A 22,082-nucleotide genomic window follows, 5' to 3' on the forward strand; every position below is an offset into this window, starting at 1 on the left:
CTAACCCCTAACCCTAACCCCTAACCCCTAACCCCTAACCCTAACCTTAACCCCTAACCATAACCCTACCCCCTAACCCTAACCCTAACCCTAACCCTAGCCCTAGCCCTAGCCCTAACTGTCGCTCCCCCTCTTCGTGGAGGAACGACACAGGACCCTGCGCTGTTCTTTCGTCTGCTCGGCCCTCCCCGGGTTTGCTGCTGGTTCTTCCCGGGTTGGCTGCCGTCCCTTCCACCTCCGTGGAAGGGCGGTTCCCCCTGGCCACTTTCCCCACTTCCGCAGGGGAGCGGCACACCGCCGGCCGGCTCTCTCGGGGGCTGCACAGGTGTTCCCTCAGATAGATGTTCCCCTTAGATGTTCCTGGTGCATGCCGTCTCTCTCCTCCTTTATAGTCCTCCTCCGCCAATCCCAACTCGGCTGCCCACACGCCGAGCACGCTGCTCTCCTCCAATCAGGAGCAAGTCCTACAGTTTATTGGTTGAACTGGAGGCAGCTGTGTAGAAGCTGTTTTCTTCTCTTCCAGCGCCATATTGTGGGAGAGCAGATGCATAGAATAAGTCTTAATTCCAGTAACAGTCTAGTCCGAGCTGCTCCCCACAGATCCCCCTTTCTTTTTATTTTTTGGCGTTGATACGCGCCTGTCTTCGGTGTCCCGTGGCACACACTCTGCTCTACTTGCTAGAGTTGCCACAGGTTCTTACAAATCCTATCAATCAGGCAAACCGAATCCGGGTCCTCTCTTCGCCATGTTGTGAGGAGGTTTTTAGGCGCTGATGCGTGCCTGTCTTCGGTGACCTGCGGCTCATACTCTGGTCGAGCCGCCTGCTGGTGCTTACCGCCTTAATCAGGCAGACCGAATCCAAGCTCTCTCATTGCTGTGTTGTGGGGACGCCTTATTGATGTTAATTCGTGCCTGTCTTCGGTGACCTGCGGCGCATAAGCTGCTAGCCGCCCGCAGGTGCTCACCGCCTCCCTAATCAGGCAGACCGAATCCAAGCTTTCTCATTGCCATGTTGAGGGGAGGCCTTTCTATTTCTCTATTTCTCTATCTCCGGGCATTCCCATTTCTCCCATTTTACTTCTATCTTCCAGCATTCCCACTTCTCTCATTTTACTTCTAAACCTCTGTTTCTCTTATCCCCACGGCCTCCCGGCGCCCGCCCCGAGGCTGCCTCTCGGCGGCTTTCCGGCTGAGCCGCTTCAGCCCGCGTCTCTCTCATCTGCGCGGCTCGGCTTTGCACGCACACTCCGCGGTCTCCGCGCTAGCCCCGCGTTCCCTATCTACTTGTGCCCCGCACGCTCTCTCTGCGCGCGGCAGCCTCCGCGAATCACACAGCGTCAGCTCACGTCTCCGCCACTAGTATTCAATCTAAGTTCCCCGGGCTAACCTGGCGAATTCAACCCAGCTCACGTCTCCACCCCACGATTTGGCTTCCCGTCCTTTGCTCCCCGGGCTAATCAGACGGATCCCAATCCGGCTTACGTTTCCGCTTCTGGTTTCAACTTTTCGCCCCCTATTCCCGGGCTAACTTGAGAATCCCAAAGTGGCTTTCGTCTCCGCCTCGGCCTGCCCCCCGCGGCTTCAATTTCCCTAACATTTTTCTCTACCCGGTATGTTTCCCCAAGCTTTCCTCCAACAATACTCCTCCCTCATTTCTCCTGGCCTCTCCCCACAGTCCGCATCCGAGTCTGTTTGTTCTAGCTTTCACTTTCGCTTTCAACCTTAGAGATTTCTCCCAGCTTCCCCCTGTAGTCCGTATCTAAATCTATGCCTAGGCTTTCAACAGCTTCCTCCGGCACCTCTTTCGTCCGGCTTTTCCCTAGGCTGTTTGCTAGTCTCTCTCTCCGATATTTTCCCATTTGCTGCTCCTCCGCACGCGGAGGAGCCGCACCGGACCGGGCGCTTGTTGTTCCCTTTTTTTACAAGTCCTTTCTATAGTAAAGTAAGAATAAGTAAACAGCAAACTCCCAAAGCAAGAATGAGTAGAGAGAAATGAGAAAGAACGAAGTAACGAACTTCCCCGCGAACTCTCCAACGCACTCTCCAACCAACCCACACCACCATGCCGTCTCTCTCCTCCTATATAGTCCTCTCCACCAATCCCAACTCGGCTGCCCACACGCCGAGCACGCCGCTCTCCTCCAATCAGGAGCAGCTCCTGCAGCTTGTCAAGTTGGTGAGAGGCAGCTGGGTAGAAGCTGTTTACTTCTCTCCCAGCGCCATACTGTGGGAGAGCAGATGCATAGAATAAATCTTAATTCCAGTAACAGTATAGTCTGAATTGCTCCCCACAGATCCCCCTTTCTTTTTATTTTTTGGCGTTGATACGCGCCTGTGCAAAGTTCAGTGTGATCTTCATGCTATTGACTCTTGTTTGTCGTGCTACTTCAGAGTTTGTTGAAAAATGTCCCGTATTCCAAAGATCCCAGGGATTGGTTATTCATTGTTTTCTTCCTCAAATGGAGTTTTCTTCTTCTAGATCTTCTGCTGGCAGGTTTATCAACCGAATTCTTCTCTCAGGGGTCCATATTGGTTGTGCCGCACCCTGTGGAAAAAAACAAACGGCGCCTCGTACTCTTCTGAGTAAGGGGAACGGGCCTTTCCATTGGTTGTCCTGTAAATCCTTCCACATTACCCACTGTATTGATTCCTTATCAACTGATTGAGTATGCATTTCTGCAGGTGTTTTACCGTTCTTTTTCTTGTTCAAAAAATTAATTGTATAAAGAGCTAGGGCCAAGACATCCTTGTTGGATGTGGCCATTTCCCCTATTCCCCCTTTTTGTTTAATTATTAAATTTTTTAAATATAAGTGAGCGCGTTCTACCACAGCTTGCCCCTGTGGATTGTATGGAATACCGGTAATATGGGAGATTCCGAATTCTTTCAAAAATGCAGCAAAACGATTTGATGTATACGCTGGGCCGTTATCCGTTTTGATCACATGAGGAACTCCCCAGGCTGCAAAAGCCTGCAAGCAGTGTTGGATTACTTGTTGTACTCCTTCTTTATTCATGGCTGTGGCCATAATTACACCTGAGTATGTATCTACAGTGACGTGAACACAGCTTTGTCGCCCAAAAGAGGGGATATGTGTAACGTCCATCTGCCAGATATGTCCTGGTTTAAGGCCACGGGGATTGGCTCCCGCAGGAATCTTTGGAACTATGGTAACAACGCACTTTTCACAGGATCTAATGATATCTTCTGCTTGCTTGCGGGGAATATTAAATTTAAAACTTAAAGTGTGGGTGTTAACATGCCATTTAGAGTGATATTCTTTAGCTTGTTCCAAAGCGGTGCATGCAAGCAAGAATCTTGAATAGTGATCTGCCATCATGTTTCCTCGAGTAAGTGGGCCAGGTAAATTAGAATGAGCTCTTATGTGGCCTATGTAAATAGCATGCTCTCTTTGATTTAATAACCCCTGAATTTCACTTAGATAAGAATAGACTGAGGAGGATTTAAGAATAAGGCACTGTGTAGCGAGCATCTGAACTGCATTCACCACATATGCACTATCAGACAAAATATTCATGGGTGCACTCTCTCTGCGTAATACTGTTGCGATAATAGCTAATTCTGCATGTTGTGGAGAAGGGGATGCTGTTAAAACAAAATATCGTTGATTGTTAAATATAGCTGCTCCTGTTCCGCCTTTAGCTCCATCCGTAAATACGGTAACTGCCCCTTGAATTGGATCCCTTCGCACCTTCTGCACCCGTTTTATTGAAACCTGTGTGCAGAAGTTAACAAATGGATGGCGAGGGTAGTGATTGTCAATCTCTATTTGTAGAATGAGAACTATGTATGCCCATTGCCAGCATTCCCTTGTAAAGGCTTCTACTGCCTCTTGAGCAAAGGGAACTACACATCGCTTTGGAGTCTTCCCCGCCATTTCTGTCGCCTTTTTTATTGCTGTTAATATTAAATCGGCCACCGCAATGCCTTGGGTGTATAGTACACGCGGTGCATGTGAATGTGGGTATACAAACAACAAGGGTCCTCCTTGCCAAATGACTGCGAAGGGATACAGCTGTTCCATAAAAATTAATATTTCTAGGGCTTGTTGTGGATCACATCTTTCCATCTGCATTGCTTTAATTTGTTTTTCAATTTTCTGTAACGCCAAGCGGGCTTCTATTGTCAATCTACGAGGGGAATCAAGCTGGGCATCTCCTTCTAAAATATTGAATAATGGCATCATATCTTCGGTAGTTAATTTACAATAGGGCCTCAACCAATTTAAATTGCCACATAATTTTTGGAAGTCATTAAGGGTCTGTAACCCATCTATTGCAATTTCAAATTCTAATGGGGTTACCTTTTCAGAAGTTACTTTAAGTCCTAAGTACTGTACTACTTCCCCTTTTTGTATCTTCTCTGGCGCTACTTGTAACCCAACTTTTTCCAAATATAATAGCAGCAGCTTATATGCTTCCATTAGGTGACTTTCACTTTCAGCCGTTATTAACAAGTCATCCATGTAGTGTAAAATTTGTACTTTTGGGCACTGTTGTCGAACCGGCTCTACTGCCTGGTCAACATATAGCTGGCATATGGCAGGACTGTTAGTCATTCCTTGGGGAAGCACCTTCCATTCATATCTTTTGTCGGGACCTTGATGATTAATGGAAGGTACGGTGAAAGCAAACCTCTGAGTGTCTTGTTCATGTAGAGGTATGCTAAAAAAGCAGTCCTTCAGATCGAGTACTATTAGTGGCCAATGCTTTGGGATCATAGTAGGAACCGGGAGTCCGGGTTGCAATGCCCCCATGGGTTGCATCTGCTGATTAACAGCCCGTAAATCATGCAACAACCGGTATTTCCCTGATTTTTTCTTTATCACGAATATTGGCGTATTCCATGGGGAGGTTGATGGTTGCAAATGGCCTGCCTCTAATTGTTGTGATACTATATCATTTACCGCAGCCAACTTTTCCTGGGTAAGGGGCCACTGTGGTATCCACTTTGGCTTGTTGTCCAGCCATGACAATGGCAGCGGCTGCATCTCAGTGGCCCCCACGAAAAACCCGTGTCCTGTCTTTTAAAATCGCCTATGGGCTGGGCTAGGTCCCTTCTGCCTTCTCTGGAGCCTAATCCTCTCTCCTGATATCCCTTTTTATACATAATACGCCGTCCTGTAGAACTCTCCAATTGATCCTCATTTGTTAACGTCAGTCCCAATTGTTCTAAAATGTCTCTTCCCCATAATGTGATGGGGAGTGCACTAACATAAGGTTGCACATTTCCCTTGTTCCCTTCTTGATCCTGCCAATGAAGCACCTGAGCACTCCTTGATGGTGTCATGGCCGCACCTAGGCCTACTAAAGTATTATCTCCTGGCTGAAGGGGCCATGACTTCGGCCAATCATTTTCCGAAATTATACTTACATCCGCACCTGTGTCTAGCAGGCCCTGAATCGACTTTCCTCTAATGGTTAAGGTCCACAGAGGTCGATCTGCTAGAGATAGGGACAAGGCTGCAAATTTCTCCCCTTGGGGTCCATGAACGTCCTGCGCTCCAATCATGATCAGTATTTGAGCCACAGGTTCTTCTGGTTTGATTTGAATAATACCCTTTGTAGATTGTATTAGCACTTTTAACTTATCAAAAGGTAACTGAATGACTCCGGTGATGACCATTAGGCCTCTCAAAGCATTTGTTTCTTTTCCTACGATTATTCCAAGTCCGTTATGCTCCGCTGAAATTGCTTCTGCCCTCACCTCTATGGCTTGTGGCCCCATTTGAGGTGTCAGTACCGAATATTCGGTGGCTCGTAACTCTGCGCGGTAAATATTTGGTTTTGGGACCGTGGCACCCACCGATTGTTTTGGCCCCGGGGTGCAGGGGCCCACATTCCGTTTTTTTGCTGTTGACCATATACACCTGATCTTCTTATGGGGCCCGGCTCATTTGGCATCCTCTGGGGATTGCCTGCGCTGTTTATTTTAAAGTAACATTCACTGACCCAATGATTTCCTCTTCTACAGCGTGGGCAAAGGCCTGGTCTTCTCGAGTTCTCTATGCCCTGCCGATCTCGGGCTGGAAATCTGGCCCTACATTCCCTCATTAGATGCCCTTCTCGACCACATCTAAAGCATATACGTCCCCTCATGTTTTGTCTAAATTGTCGGGTTACTGCTACTGCAGCATGTGATCCAGAAACTACATCATCCATGACATCCCTACAGATTTTCAAAAAGGTAGGGATGTCCTTATGCTGCCATGGTCTAAGAGCTTCCCGACATGTTTTATTGGCCTGTTCATACGCCAATCTTTTGACTAAGGGCATTGCTTCTTCCACGGTTTCGAAAATGTTTCCTGCTGCTTCCATTAATTGGTTCACGAAATCAGCGTAAGGTTCGGTAGGGCCCTGTACTATCTTAGTTAGGCTGTGTCTTACTTCTCCTTTTCTGGGTATCACCTTCCAGGCTCTTCTTGCTATCTCTCTCACCTGTAAGAGGACAGCTGTTGGTAATCGGGCCTGCTCATCGGGACAGGCAAATCGCCCTTCTCCATTTAACATTTCCTCATCCCATGCTTGATTCCCTGTTTGATAGTTCTGCTTTGAATATTCTCGCGCAAATTCTTTATAGGCAGCTAGCCACAAGAGGAAGTCACCCCCGCCTAACACCGCCTTTACTAAGTTTCTCCAATCCTCAGGTATTAGGCCTTGCTGCCCAATGTTATCAAGGATTGCCTGAGTGTAACTTGCATGGGGCCCATACAATTGTACTGATTGCTGCAACTCTTTAAGTAATTTATGGTCAAGAGGCGTCCATCCCCTGTTTCCCTGTGGATCCTGAATTACAGGAAACACCTGGCCTGGTTCCTGGTACTGCTCCCAAGCAGGTTTTCTATAAACAGCTCCCCTTTGCTTGTTTTCGGTTCTTGGCCTTTCTAGCTCCTCCTGCATACCTACTCCCTCCATCACTCCTTCCTCCCACTCTTCTTCAATCTCATGGGGAAAAAAGGGGCTTTTCTTTACAGGAGGAAACTTTGGTAGTACCAATGGGCGATACCGGGGTGGTGATTCATCCTTTATGGTTGAATTTGCCAGCCTTGTATGGCCAGGCATCTCTCTCGGGGGCGAGGTTCCCTCCTCAGCTTCCTTCTCCCCCCCATAAGCTTCCTGGCTCTCTAAATCCTTCTTTGATTTTCTTCTCACTTGTTCGTTACAATAGTTGCTCGCCTGGCTGCCCTGCCATAATTCTTCCTGCATTTCACTCCCCTCATTAAGCAACAACTCGATCCCTTCCGTGGGGTTCTGAAGCACCTGATCAACAAGTTGCCACAGCTTCAGCACTTCTATCGGTTCCCCAGCCTCGCGCATTTTCCGTCCCACCTGCCTCCACTGCTGTGGAAACCAGGGGGACGTCTCTACGATTGCTCTTACGAATGCATGAATTTTCCTCCCCCCTCGTTTCCCTTGCTTAGAGGAAAAGCTGCGACGAGGTGGGGAGTAGGAAGAGAGAGAGAGAGAAACCATATTTAGCCCATAGATGATCTTTAGGGAGAAACAGAGGATGGTGCCCAGGAGGAGGAAGAGGTAGCCAGTGGGCAAAGAGTAGCCAAAGAACTCCATTGTCTGTACCGTCTGTGACATGTTGGAGCAGTGAGCGTAATGGAAGACCGAGTCTCCCAGACGTTCCCAGTTAATACCTCCTTCCTAGCTTCTAATTTTCTTCCCCCGCGGCTTTTTTCCTAGGTTCTGACTAGCTTTTCACCGGCACTCTTTCCGTCCGGCCTTCCCCTAGGCTCTTTGCTAGTCTCTCTCTCCAGTAATTTCCCACTTCTTCCCGGTCTTTCCCTCCTAGGTTTCCTATCCGAGTCACGGCACCACTTGCTGCTCCTCCGCACGCGGAGGAGCCGCACCGGACCGGGCGCTTGTTGTTCCCTTTTTTTACAAGTCCTTTCTATAGTAAAGTAAGAATAAGTAAACAGCAAACTCCCAAAGCAAGAATGAGTAGAGAGAAATGAGAAAGAACGAAGTAACGAACTTCCCCGCGAACTCTCCAACGCACTCTCCAACCAACCCACACCACCGTGCCGTCTCTCTTCTCCTATATAGTCCTCTCCACCAATCCCAACTCGGCTGCCCACACGCCGAGCACGCCGCTCTCCTCCAATCAGGAGCAGCTCCTGCAGCTTGTCAAGTTGGTGAGAGGCAGCTGGGTAGAAGCTGTTTACTTCTCTCCCAGCGCCATATTGTGGGAGAGCAGATGCATAGAATAAATCTTAATTCCAGTAACAGTATAGTCTGAATTGCTCCCCACACCATTTCTTCCCGTTTCTTCCCTCCTAAGTTTCCTATCCGTCCTAGGTTTCCTATCCGAGTCACGGCACCATTATGTCGCTCCCCCTCTTTGTGGAGGAACGACACAGGACCCTGCGCTGTTCTTTCATCTGCTCGGCCCTCCCCGGGTTTGCTGCTGGTTCTTCCCGGGTTGGCTACTGTCCCTTCCACCTCCGTGGAAGGGCGGTTCCCCCTGGCCACTTTCCCCACTTCCGCAGGGGAGCGGCACACCGCCGGCCGGCTCTCTCGGGGGCTGCACAGGTGTTCCCTCAGATAGATGTTCCCCTTAGATGTTCCTGGTGCATGCCGTCTCTCTCCTCCTTTATAGTCCTCCTCTGCCAATCCCAACTCGGCTGCCCACACGCCGAGCACGCTGCTCTCCTCCAATCAGGAGCAAGTCCTACAGTTTATCGGTTGAACTGGAGGCAGCTGTGTAGAAGCTGTTTTCTTCTCTCCCAGCGCCATATTGTGGGAGAGCAGATGCATAGAATAAGTCTTAATTCCAGTAACAGTCTAGTCCGAGCTGCTCCCCACACCTAACCCTAACCCTAACCCTAGCCCTAACCCTAACCCTAACCCTAACCCTAACCACAGCCCTAACCCTAACCCTAGCCCTAGCCCTAACCCTAACCCTAAACTTCAGCTGTCACCTGCGGCCTCCCGGGGTGTGCATCTGCAGGAAACTGGACTCAGGAGCAGAGCTGGGACTGGTGCCCAGATGCTCCAGCATGGGATGCAGTTATCTTAACTGATGAGGAATGTCCATCCACTTTCAAATGTAATTACTGAATATCTCTGTCATAAAATAGAGTAGCAACATTGAACAGAGTGGATTGTAACGTTTTGTACAACTATTGTAATGTTTGTGCCGGACACTGAGGCGTTTGTGTCCCTGCCTGACCTTTCCCTTGTGCAAAATCAGTGATCAAAGCAGGTGGCTTAGATTCCTAGAGTTTGTGAAACCCTAGGTTAGTAAACCAAGTAGAAGTTTAAAAAACAGCAGCAGAGCTGGCGCTGTGGCGCAGCGGGTTAACGCCCTGGCCAAAAGTGCCAGCATCCCATATGGGCACTGGTTCGGACCCGGCTGCTCCTCTTCTAGTCCAGCTCCCTGCTGTGGCCTGGGAAAGCAGTGGAAGATGGCCCAGGTCCTTGGGCCCTGCACCTGTGTGGGAGACCCAGAAGAAGCTCCTGGCTCCTGGCTTCGGATCTGCGCAGCTCCGGCTGTTGCGACCAATTGGGGAGTGAACCATGGGATGGAAGACCTCTCTCTCTCTCCACCTCTCCTCTCTGTGTGACCTTGATTTTCAAATAAATAAATAAATCTTAAAAAAATAAACAAACAGCAGCATGGGGTGGGTGTTTGGTGCAGTGGCTGAGATGTCGCTTGGAACACCCATATCCCGTCTCTGAGTGCCGGGTTTGAGCCCCAGCTCTGCCCCTCATTGCATTTTCCCGCTAATGTGCACCCTTGGAGGCAGCAGGAGATGGTTCAGGCAGTCGGGTTTCTGCCACCTACTTGGGAGAACTGGGAGGAGCTCCAAGTTCCTCGCTTTGACCTCACTCGGCCCTGGCTGTTGTGGGCAGGAAACCAACAGAGAGGAGCTATTTCTGTCTATCTCACAAATAAATTAAAAAATTAAAAGCACAAAAACCAGTAATTTAAAAAATAATAGTGAAAATACTATTCTGACTTGTACTGTATCCGGTGAGCATAGAGTTAGGCTGAGAAGAGCAGTTGGTGGGCTGATGTTTATTTGCTTCTTATCCTTTCTCTTCACCCAGAAAGGGATTATTGTAGTCTTTGTGACAAACAGCCAATAGGAAGACTTCTCTTCAGGCAATTTTGTGACACAAAACCTGGTCTAAAGAGGCGCATTGAATTCTTGGACGCAGTGGTAAGTGAGTGACCTCAGTGTGGAGCCTCCCAATCTCATCAAAACCAGATCTTGCTCAGCAAGGATGTAGCAATGAATAGACTGTTTGTCTTGGTGTCATATTACCTTCTTGGTAAGGAAATCCCTTTGTTATACAGTAGTATTTCATGTAGAATCTCAGATGTTGGAAAGGCATAAGTGCTTATGACTGAAAATGCTGTTTTCATTGGTATAAAGATTGACAGGCTAATTAAGACAATATACTTATTCAGCCACCAAAAAAGTATCCTTTCAGCCTTTAACTGCCACTTCCTGTATACTTAAAACACTAACTTGGAAACACAGGAAGGGATAAAATTAGCTTAAGAAGCATAACCATGGGGGGCTGATGCTGTGGCGTAGCAGGTAAAGCTGCAGTGTGCAGTGCTGGCATCCCATACGGGCACCGGTTCGAGTCCCGGCTGCTCCACTTCCGATCCAGCTCTCTGCTGTGGCCTGGGAAAGCAGTGGAAGATGGTCCAAATGTTTGGGCCTCTGCACCCACGTGGGAGACCCAGATAAAGCTCCTGGCTCCTGGGTTTGGATCAGCCTAGCTCCAGCCATGGCAGCCATTTGGGGAGTAAACCAGCAGATGGAAGACCTCTCTCTCTCTCTCTCTCTCTGCCTCAGCTTCTCTGTAACTCTGCCTTTCAAATAAATAAATCGGGCGGAGGGGAAGATTACCATGTTCAATGGAATTTACTCTGTGGTTTCCAAAATTTTCATAGATCCTGTTTGAGATTTAGTGTGATTTCCTTATAGATAAAGAACTTTTGAGTCCCTAAATCTTTGTATCCACTGTCAAGTCTAGAATTTCAAAACTGTGAAATTCAGAAGCAAGTGACCAAAGTCCGCAGGAAAGCTCTTTCGTTGTGCTAAGGTTAGGATTCTGCTTCTCCCTGTGTTGGCTGGTCCTAGTTATTTCTGCAAATATGTATTGAACACTATCACATCACCGAGCTTGTGTTCATTTTTCTCCTATGCCATTGCTTACAGTCTGAAGAAACATGTACTTATAATGCACTATTCGAAGCCTTGTTGTTACTTGCTCCCTGCTCCTTACAACTCCCCTAGTTTTTTCCTTTCTGACACTAAGACAAGGCTTAGAAAAGGACTGTTTGCTGTTTTTAGAGATGGAATCTGAGGCAGTGAGGCTGGCCTGCGCACTTGCAGGGCTAGAATGTGCATGCCAGTTTTCATGTGGCAGGATATACTTGCCAACCTACTATAGTTTAAGAATTTAGGGACAGGGGCTGGCACTGTGGCATAGAAGGCTGAGCCTCCGTGTCTCGGCTGCTCCTCTTCTGATCCAGCTGCCTGCTCATGCACCTGGGAAAGCAGTGGAAGATGGCCTAAGCACTTGGGCCCCTGCACCCATGTGGGAGGCCCAGAAGAAGCTCCTGGCTCCTGGCTCCTGGCTTCTGCCTGGCCTCGTCCTAGCCATTGCAGCCATTTGGGAGTGAACCACCCAATGGAAGATTCTCTCTCTCTCGCTCTCGCTCTCTCTCCCTCTTTGTATGTCTGCCCTTCAAATGTTTAAGTAAATCTTTTTTAAAAAATAAAGGCATTTAGGGACCTATAATTCTTCATGTTAACAAGGCTCAACTGCTTTGCTAAAACTCTTATTTCCATTTAAATTTTCATGTTATCATTATGCCTGTTAGATATTAGGTGACAGCAAATTAATTGGTGACAGTTTTTTTTTTTAATGGTAATTATGTGGGCTTAGAAATAAGTCTTGATTGTGCTGGTTGTGTAGCACCTACTGCTCAGGCTGTCCTTGTGCTAATAGGTTATTTGAGCTGCTTGAATGGAGAGACTGCATTTTCCATTGGCCCTCACAGCCTGTGGTGTGGGTGTCCACCCTGGGTCTTAGTGAATTAGTGAATTGTGGTATCTGTGTCGGTCAGGGTGCAGCCAGACAGCCATAAACACTAGGAGACAGATATCAAGAGACTAAGTGTGGGGCCGGCGCCGTGGCTCACTTGGTTAATCCTCTGCCTGTGGCGCCGGCATCCCATATGGGTGCCGGGTTCTAGTCACGGTTGCTCCTCTTCCGGTCCAGCTCTCTGCTGTGGCCCGGGATAGCAGTGGAGGATGGCCCAAGTGCTTGGGCCCTGCACCCACTTGGGAGACCAGAAAGAAGCAATTGACTCCTGGCTTCGGATTGGCACAGTGTCCCTCCCCGTCTTCGTGGAGGAACGACACAGGACCCTGCGCTGTTCTTTCGTCTGCTCGGCCCTCCCCGGGTTTGCTGCTGGTTCTTCCTGGGTTGGCTACCGTCCCTTCCACCTCCGTGGAAGGGCGGTTCCCCCTGGCCACATTCCCCACTTCCGCGGGGGAGCGGCACACCGCCGGCCGGCTCTCTCGGGGGCTGCTCAGGTGTTCCTTCAGATAGATGTTCCTCTTAGATGTTCCTGGTGCATGTTGTCTCTCTCCTCCTTTATAGTCCTCTTCCACCAATCCCAACTCTGCTACCCACACGCCGAGTACGCTGCTCTCCTCCAATCAGGAGCAGGTCCTGCTGTTTATTGGTTGAACTGGAGGCAGCTGTATAGAAGCTGTTTCCTCCTCTCCCAGCGCCATATTGTGGGAGAGCAGATGCATAGAATAAGTCTTAATTCCAGTAACTTAGTCTAGTCCGAGTTGCTCCCCACAGCGCAGCGCTGGCCGTGGTGGCCATTTGGGGAGTGAACCAACGGAAGGAAGACCTTTCTCTCTGTCTCTCTCACTGTCTATAACTCTACCTGTCAAATAAAAAAAAATTAAAAAAAAAAGAGATTAAGTGCAAGGAAGTGGCTCAACCAGGAAGGCCTGAAGTGAACCATCAGGAAGGGCATGGTGGAATTTTCCAGAAATAGGCTGAGGCTGCTATCCTTGGGTGGACTTTGTTTTTCAGGGAAGCTTCAGCTCTGCTCCTGACATCTTTCAAATGACTGGGTCAGCTCTCCCAGGTTATCTAGCTCTCCCAGGTTATCTAGTACAATTTCCTTTACTGCACGTCAACTATAGACTTTAATCACATGTACAGATGACGTCCTGTCCATACCTCAGTGTTTGATTGAATGGCTGTCGAGTTGGCACATCACAGCCTCAGATGCACTTCTTTTGTATTAGTTGCAGGCCGTACAGCATCCAGAACTGCTCAGAACATATGTATAAAGCTTCTTTAAGTAGACAGTGTGCTGGTTATTGTCATAGTGAGCACTGAACAAAGAAGGTGGGGCTGGTTGTGACCAGGCTGTCAGTCTGATGGTCCTGGACTCTGGGCTGGGCCGTGAAGGACACAGAATCGGTGGATCAGCTTCTTCAGCCTTCATCTCCTTACTGTCTCTTCAGCTGCCACCTGCTCCTGCCTCGCTGCTCTGCCAAGGCCCTTGACTTGCAAGCCCAGGGCTCTCTTGGCAGTCTCTCCATGCTGAGTCCCCACGTGTATTGACCTTGCTGACTTCCTCCTTGAAGTTGTCCTACCTCGGCTTGGGGACCTGGCCTCAGGCTTTCTTTGTCTCTCATCCCTTCCCCAGGTCTTTCTTTCCTGTCTAATGTGGCTGTTTAGATGTTAGGCGTTGTGCTCTTTCTCCTGCTGGGTTCTAGCCTAGCGGATGTTGTCCGCTCTAGGGTCTCTGCCCTGCTGCTGTGTGTGGATGACCCCTGCTTTGTTATCACCAACCCTGACTGCCTGGGAGCTCTCAACCCAGTGCTCTAAGTGTCTCTTAGACATTCCCTTCTTTTTTCTTTTTTTAATGATCTATTTATTTGAGAAGCAGGGTTATAAACAGAGAGAGGGAGAGACAGAGAGAGAAGTCTTCCATCCACTGGTTCACTCCCCAAATGGCATCAATGGCTGGGGTTGGGCCAGGCTGAAGCCAGGAGACAGGAGTTTCTTCCAGGTCTCCCACATGGGTGCTGGGGCCTGAGACTTGGTGCATCTTCTACTGCTTTCTCAGGCCTACTAGGGAGCTGGATTGGAAGAGGTGCAGCTGGTACTCAAATCTCCGCCTATATGAGATGCCAGCATCACAGGCGGAGGCTAAACCTATTACACCACAGCACTGACTCTGTCTTAGACATTTATAAAATATTATTGCATCAAAGCTTACGTTGTTTACTTTATTCCATTCTATTTAGCCACATTTAATGACCGAAAATATAGTAGAGCACAGAGAATATTAGGGAAAGTATTGCTCTACTTCATTATTAACCTCCTAGAAGTATTGACTCCCCTTCCCCCTGCCCACACCACCTTATAGCTCTTGGATTCTCAAGGAAGAACTGTAGATAGTTTATCAGTAGAGCTGCTGTCTGCCTCGGGGGTCCATTGTAAATCATTATTGCTTATTTTCTCTTGCCTCTCCAACCAGGCAGAATATGAAGTTGCCATAGATGAGGACCAAGAACATTGTGGACTGTGCATTCTAGAGGAATTCTTCAGCAATGAGGTATGTTTTCTTCTAAGTAAAGATTTGCAAACAACTTACTAAATGTTTGGAATGTACAGCCATTTTTACTATTGGAAAAGACATAACAAATATCTTAAAAGCTTTAATTTCTTAAAAATAGTCCTCTTCTGTGCTTTTAATTCAGTGAAAAAATTAACAAATCTCTTAGAAGAGTTTAAAAGTTGCTGTTTCCTCAAACAGGATATAGAATTGGAGAATTTGATTTGCTGAACTAAAAATAATATTTTTTTCTAAAAGCTTTACCAAGTCTTAGTTTGCATGCCTTTGACTCACTAGGTCCTTGCAGTGCAGTTTGTCACTGAGATTAGACCTGCACCTGCTTCATTTCATGCGCTTGTCTTTGGAGGGCTGCTGGAGTCTTTAGTTCTGGGCAGGATCCTATGTTAGGTGGGTGGAAGGAGAAGAGTAACAAGGACCAGTAACATTTAGTCAGTGCTACTGTAAGCTTTAGACACTTCAAACATCATCTCATCTTCATCACAACCCTTGAGATAGTTATTATCAGTATTTCCATTTTCAGATGAGAAGTCTGAAAATCAGGGTGGTTAAGTGACTTAGCCAAGGTTACACAGCTGGCAAGTGTTGGAGCCAAGAATCAGAGTTGTAGAAACTAAGTTAGAGGGTAGTATGGTCAAGAGAAAGTCTAAGATACTCAGATTTTAATCCTCATTAGCCATTCTGAGTGAAAACAAACTAGGAGCAGAATGGGACTTGTTCAGCTGCTGACGTCATGCTGAAGCACGTGAGGTGATTTGTCCAAGATTAGAACAAGATGAGACTGTGTGCTTTTGTCTTCTGTTAACTGCAGGTTCCATTAGACTAGAGGTTCTAGCCAGGGCAACTAGGCAAGAAAAAGAGAGAAAAGATACTTATATTGGAAAAGAAGAAATAAAACTGCCTGTATCTTCAAATGTCTTGACCTTAAGTAGAGAAAATCCTGAGAAATACACACATACACATAAAAATACTAGAGCTAATAAGTGAGTTTGCCAGGATTACAAGATGCTGGATTACTGAACAAAGTTCTATTATATTCTTGAACACCAGCAATTAAAATTCAAAGAATAAATTAAGAAAGCAATTCCATTTACAATTGCAGCAAAAAAGAACTTTGGAATAAATATAACAAAAGAAGTATCACACTTATACTGAAAACTGCAAAACTTTGAGGAAAAGGCAACCTAAGATAGTGGAGAGATGTCCCATGTTCATGGATGAGAAGACTTAATAATGTTAATAAGGCAGCACACTCCACCCCCGTTGATCTACAAATTCAATACAATCCCTATCAAGTTGTAATGTCCTTTTTTACAGAAATTAGCAAGCTGATTTTAGGATTCGAATGATATCTGGGTGACTGAGAACAATTTAACATCCTTGAAGGAAAAATAACATAGTTGGAGAGCATACACTTCTGAATTTTAAAAACTAGAAAGCTGCAATAATTAGGACAGTGTGGGAGTGGCATAAGAATAGTTGTATGAGTCAGTGGAACAGAACTGAGAGTACAGAGTAAATTCATACGTTTACAGTTGACGTAAGGATGCCAAGACAGTTCAGTGGAAGAAAGTCTTTTTCAACAGATGGTGCTAGAACAACTGGATAACTACATGAAGTGAATGAGGTTGGCCCCTACCTCACGCCATATAAAAAAAAAACTCAAAATTGACTAAAGACCTAACTATGTAAGAATTAAAACTATACAATTCTTAGCAGAAATTACAGGCATGAATATTTAAGACTTTGAATTAGGCAGTGATTTTCTAGTTATGACACTTAAAATATAAACAACAAAAGAAACTAGACTTCTTCAAAGTTAAAAACTTTGTGTCCAAATGACACCATCAAGAGGGTGAGGACTGTTGTGACACAGTGCGTGAAGCCTCTGGATGAGGTTTAAAGGCAGTCGGAAACTGGCACCGAAGAGCAGTGTTGCATGGAAATGTAGAGTAGTGGGCTTTATTTGGAGAGCAGTTTTACAATAAATATTCAGATTCACAAAGCATGCATCCTTTGAGCTAGGAATTTATTTTCAGATGTCTGTTCTGTAGAAACACAAGAGTACGAAGATGTTCACGGCAGTGGTATTTGCAGTGGGAAAATTGACAGCTGGAATAATCAGAAAGAGTAGGCCGGCGCCGCGGCTCACTAGGCTAATCCTCCACCTTGCGGCGCCGGCACACCGGGTTCTAGTCCCGGCCAGGGCGCCGGATTCTGTCCCGGTTGCCCCTCTTCCAGTCCAGCTCTCTGCTGTGGCCAGGGAGTGCAGTGGAGGATGGCCCAAGTGCTTGGGCCCTGCACCCCATGGGAGACCAGGAAAAGCACCTGGCTCCTGGCTCCTGCCATCGGATCAGCGCGGTGCGCCAGCCGCAGCGCGCCGGCCACGGCGGCCATTGGAGGGTGAACCAACGGCAAAGGAAGACCTTTCTCTCTGTCTCTCTCTCTCACTGTCCACTCTGCCTGTCAAAAAAAAAAAAAAAATAAATAAATAAATAAATAAATAAAAGAAAGAGTAGATGAGCCCCACGCTGGGAAACCCGGAGTCATTAAAGAAAATGCGGTAGATCCGTCGGGGCAGCACACGTCTGACACCTCGTCACCATTACCTCCTCCCCATTGGCATGAGGGGAAAGAAACATTGCATTTTTCTGTGTACACAAAGAGAAACAAACAGCTCCCATCTGCTGATTCATTCCTCAAATGCCTGTAACAGCTGAAGACCAAAGCTGGGTGTGGGAGCTCCATCCAGGTCTCCCAGGCAGGTGCCAGGGACCCAGTTACTGAGCCACTACCGCTATGCCCCAGGGCCTGCAACAGCAGGAGGTGATAGGTAGGAGCCAGAGCGGAGTTGAACTCAGATACTCTAATATGGAATGTGGGCATTCTATTTTATTTATTTCTTAAAGTTTTATTTATTTATTTGAAAGAGTTACAGAGAGAGCGAGGCAGAGAGATGCCGTCCATCTGCTGGTTTGCTCCCTAAATGGCTGCAACAGCCAGGACTGAGCCAGGCCAAAGCCTGGAACTCCAGCCCGGTCTCCCACATGGGAAGCAGGGGCCCAATACTTGGGCCATCTTCTCCTGCTTTCCCAGATGCATTAGTAGTGAACTGGATCAGAAGCAGAGCAGCTAGAACTCAAAAGGGTGCCAGTATGGGATGCCGGTGTCACAGGCCTCAGCTTAACCCACTGTGTCACAATGCCAGCCCTGGAAGTGGGCGTTTTAACCAATGTCTAAGTGCAAATAACATAAAATGTTCCACCTTAACCATTACTAAGTGTGCTGTCCAGTGTTTTTATACTTCCGTATAATCAACCGCTAGACCCGTTTCATCTTGCAAAACTGAAACTGCCCCTACTAACTCCCTCAGAGGGCTGCAGGGCCTCGCATCTGTCTTCCAAAATTCTTGTGTATAGGATGAAAAGATTCCCGAGAGAGTTTTCAGATCAGCACTCCCTCTCCAGCCCCCGGTAATCACCCTTCTGCTTTTTCTGTTTAACTCCCCAGCACCCAGTGAGTGGATCATGGAGGATTCGTTCTCTTGTGTCTGGCCTCTCTCACTTAGCATGATGTCCTCCTGAGGTTCCAGCTGTAGCGTGTGTCAGGCTCGCCTTCCTCCCTAGGCTGTGTAGCCGTGCCACTCCGTGGACACTGGCTCTGTTCTGTCTTTTGCCGTTGCGAATGATGCTGCCAGGAGTGTGATCATGCAGGTGTCTGTCTGAGTGTGTCCCGATATGCACAGGAAAAGATCTGCAAAGTGCAAAGGCAGGCAGGCTGGGCCCTGAGGAGTGGGGAGAGGTAGTACTTTGATTTGTATTTCACACACTTCATGTTTTTATTTTTGTACACAGCATTAGTTCTGTTTATGACTGGTGAATTATGAAATCACTAATTGTCATATGTTTGCTTTGTGCTGTATTAAGAAATCGGCAGTCTGTTTACCAGAAATACCTCCAGGTGTTGTGAAAGAATGTAAACTGAGGCTGAAGCAGAACCCTTCCAAAAAAGCCTTTGAGGAATGCACTGGGTAAGTGGTTGACCCGGGCCCTGCGTGTATTATCTACTGCTGACCCTCGAGGGGTTTCTCTGCCTGAGACAAGTTCTTCTCAAATTAAGACATGGCCCTCACCAGAGAGTGAGTGACACATAACACATACAGAACACTGCAGCAGGTCACACTGAAATCCCTAGGATCCCCTGACCCTCTCCACGTGCCTTCCAAAATGCTTGTGACTAGGATGAAAATGATTTTTAGACATAGGTGCTTGCTGAAAATACCTTTTCTTTGGATTTTTGTAACATGTACAGAATTGTAAGGCCGAGGAGCATGGCTCAACTTCCCTACTTCACACAAAGAAAAAGTGGTTTCTGAGGTGGTTAGGCACAGAGCATATGGTATTGTGTGTATTTACACAGTCACTCACTCATTTCACATGATGAGAAAACTGGGGTCTAAGAAGCCATGGAAAAGATTGTCCTTGGCCTTGAGAACAACTAGTGACATATTCATTGTGTGTGTGTGTGTGTGTGTGTGTGTGTGTGTGTTTTGATATTTATTTACTTATTGTAAAGTTAGAGTGACAGATAGACGGAGAGAAAGAGAAATATCTCCCATCTGCTGGGTCACTCCCCTAATGCCCACAAGAGCCAGGGCTGGGCCAGGCTCCATCTGAGTCTCCCACATGGGGGGCAGGAGCCCAAGCACTTGAACCATCTTCTGCTGCCTCCCAGGATGCATTAGCGGGCAGCTGGGTCAGTAGCAGACTAGCCAGACTTCCAGCCAGCACCCGATGTGGGCTGTGATGTCCCAAGCTGTGCCTGAACCTGCTGTGCTGTAATGCCTGCCCTCTCCTTGTCCTTTCGAAAGACTGCTTTGGCTGCAATTGCAGAGGACAGTTTGAAGCAGGGAGAGTGGGTCTATGAGATGGGCCTGACAGGTTGTTGTAGTTGTCCAGGGCAGCTGGCGTGGTGGCCTGAACAGGGTGATGACCGCAACAGAGAGAAAGGAATGGGCTTTAGAGACATCTAGAGGGCAGAAGGCGAGGGCAGGCTGACCCTGCAGTCTGCCAGGGGACGTGCTGGGTTTGAGATGTGCTCTAGTCATCAAGCAAGGCTGAGAGGTAGACTCCGAGAGGCACAGGGCCTCTGTCTAGGTGCGGCTGAGGCTGTGGCTCCCGAGGCCAGATGCAGGCAGTGCGGGCAGAGAGGAAGTGAGAGAAGAGTTGTGTGGAGAGAGCCTGCAGGCCATTCTTCCCTTCTTCACCCTGATACCTTTCAGTTGGGTGGTCGGGCTTCTGGCCTGGCCTGTCTCTATTGCAGGTGTTAGTGGCCCCAGCTAAGACTGTGTCAGCGCAGGGAGGTGGCAGACGCCAGACAACCTGGGTTGAGGAGTAACACATCATAATACCTTGTAGACACTAGGTAGGGGTTTCAGTGGGCTGGGGCATTCTGTCTCGTCTCTGTATTGTTACAACCCCAAAAAGCTTTGCTTCTGATTCTGGATTCCAGAATGCTGATGCTGCGTCATGAACGTGATTCCTGCTGCTGCCTGTTGTCTTCCCAGCATGGGCTGAGGGGAGGCCACAGGGCGTAGCCACCAATGGCAATTGCCGGGTTGAACAGACTGAAACCAGCGTTGAACTGAGGATGCATTTAAGTCTCATAACTTTGTTTCGAAGTGTGCATGACGGGCTTGTATCCCAGTGCAGAGGAGCAGTCTTAGTTCCGAGAGGAGGACTGAGAAGTCAGTCACAGTCAGGAGCCCTGTCAGTCTCAGGCTGGTAAACGTGTTGAAGGAAGTCGATATCGGAGCTTTTGTTTTCGTGGAGCTACTTTGAATGTCTCTGTAAAGGTGATATTACCCAAGCAAAGAGTATCAGAACCGTGAAGTTGGTTCAGACCTATTTGGGATTGAGCCATCCATGTGACACCTGGGACAAGGAACCGATTCCTTGATTCCACCAGGAAATTTCAGGGTGCTCTAGGGAGCCCCAGAACAGTGTTCAGCCCTGAAGTTGCCTGTGGAAGAAGCTTCAAACCTTTTGTCTCTGAATGCTGTCACACTCTTACGCATGACAAAGGACCCAAAGAGCTTTTGATTATGTGTGTTATATTTTTAAAAAAGATGGGGTCGGCGCTGTGGTGTAGTAGGTTAAGCCTCCGCCTGCAGTGCTGGCAGCCATATGGGTGCTGGTTCTAGTCCCGGCTGCTCCACTTCCGATCCAGCTCTCTGCTGTGGCCTGGGAAAGCAGCAGAAGATGGCCAAGTCCTTGGGCCCTGCTCCTAGCAGGAGACCTGGAAGAGACTCCCGGCTCCTGGGTTCAGATTGGCCCAGCTCTGACCGTTGCAGCTGTTTGGGGAATGAACCAGCAGATGGAAGAACTCTCTCTCTGTCTCTCCCACATCTGTAACTCTGCCTCTCCAGTAAAATAAATTTTAAAAGGAAGAAAGCACAGACATTTTTCTCTCCCTTACTCAGAGCAGTGATGTTTGTTACATGTCTGGTGATCTTTGGAAGACCCGCCGTGGACTGATGAGAGAATGAGGTTTTTACAAGTACATTTGAGAATCACTGTTCTTTAATATTAGTCAAAAGCAAGTGAAAACCCTGTTTTACAATATAAAGTGAAGCAGATCACGTGACTTACTCAGAATTCAAAACATCAGTGGAAATCCTGGGATGATTTCCAGTTTCTTCAGTTCCAGAACTTGCTAGCATTCCCCAGTAAACCACGGCCTCTGCCACTTGGACGCTCGTCAGCGCCTGCGATGCCTGTCCCTTCGTCCCTCCCCGGGGTGACTTCACCTGCTCAGAAGCCTGCCATCATCTCCTTCCACAGCAGGTGCTCTGCACCAGCAGGGCGTGCGGTGGTTGCCCGGCCCCGTTCCCTTAGGGCTACGGTATCAGCCTCCCCAGCTAGGCTGTCAGACTTTCAGGGTGTGGCTTCATCTGCCGCTTTTCCTCTGGAATGCAGACTCTGCTTGCAGTGTGCTCTGTAGGTGTTTACTGAGTCATGAGCTGCTGTACCGGCAGGCCATTTTTCCCTCGTATGTTCCCACTACTTGTATAGTAAAATTATAAATGAAACCTAACAACAAGGTTAAGTGCATACAGCTTTTTCAAGAGATGTATTGCATAAAATAATTTAGCGGTGCTTTATTTTCAGTATCAGAAAAGGGTGTCTCACAAGTCAACATTATCTCCTGTCTGTCATCACTCAGCTCTTCATTTCAGTCTCACTTGCAACACGTTGACATTTTCATGAAACACACACACACAATTTAAATGTATTTTAAGCTGTTGTCTTCCTACTGGCATGTTCTTTCTGTCGAGTATTTTTTCCCTGAAGTCTATGTATGTATAAAAGAACCCCTGACTTTGGGAGAGTAAAATGATTTTATTTCTTTT

The 22,082-nt window shown here is 47.7% G+C and overlaps 1 protein-coding gene across 10 annotated transcripts in view; it reads left to right on the forward strand.

The window, feature by feature from the left end:
* The window catches only part of GRK4 (G protein-coupled receptor kinase 4), an 84,726-nt gene that overhangs the window by 20,711 nt on the left and 41,933 nt on the right, over positions 1-22,082 (forward strand). For 7 of the 10 annotated variants that reach the window (XR_016228564.1, XR_016228565.1, XR_016228569.1 and 4 more), the window contains exons 3-5: positions 10,084-10,196; positions 14,576-14,653; positions 18,598-18,701. Coding sequence is in view for 5 of the 10 variants with exons in the window: in XM_051836706.3 (XP_051692666.3) it covers positions 10,084-10,196; positions 14,576-14,653; positions 18,598-18,701 (295 nt within the window). In the remaining 5 variants the exon portion in view is untranslated. Of the gene's footprint in view, positions 1-10,083; positions 10,197-14,575; positions 14,654-18,597; positions 18,702-22,082 lie in introns of those variants that run through there. The other 3 variants (XM_070067982.2, XM_089324976.1, XM_089324977.1) reach the window with 3 other exon arrangements.

This window comes from Oryctolagus cuniculus, chromosome 2, assembly GCF_051225735.1.
Source record: "Oryctolagus cuniculus isolate XC-2025 breed Fujian yellow rabbit chromosome 2, ASM5122573v1, whole genome shotgun sequence".
In the NCBI taxonomy this organism is placed as follows: domain Eukaryota; kingdom Metazoa; phylum Chordata; class Mammalia; order Lagomorpha; family Leporidae; genus Oryctolagus; species Oryctolagus cuniculus.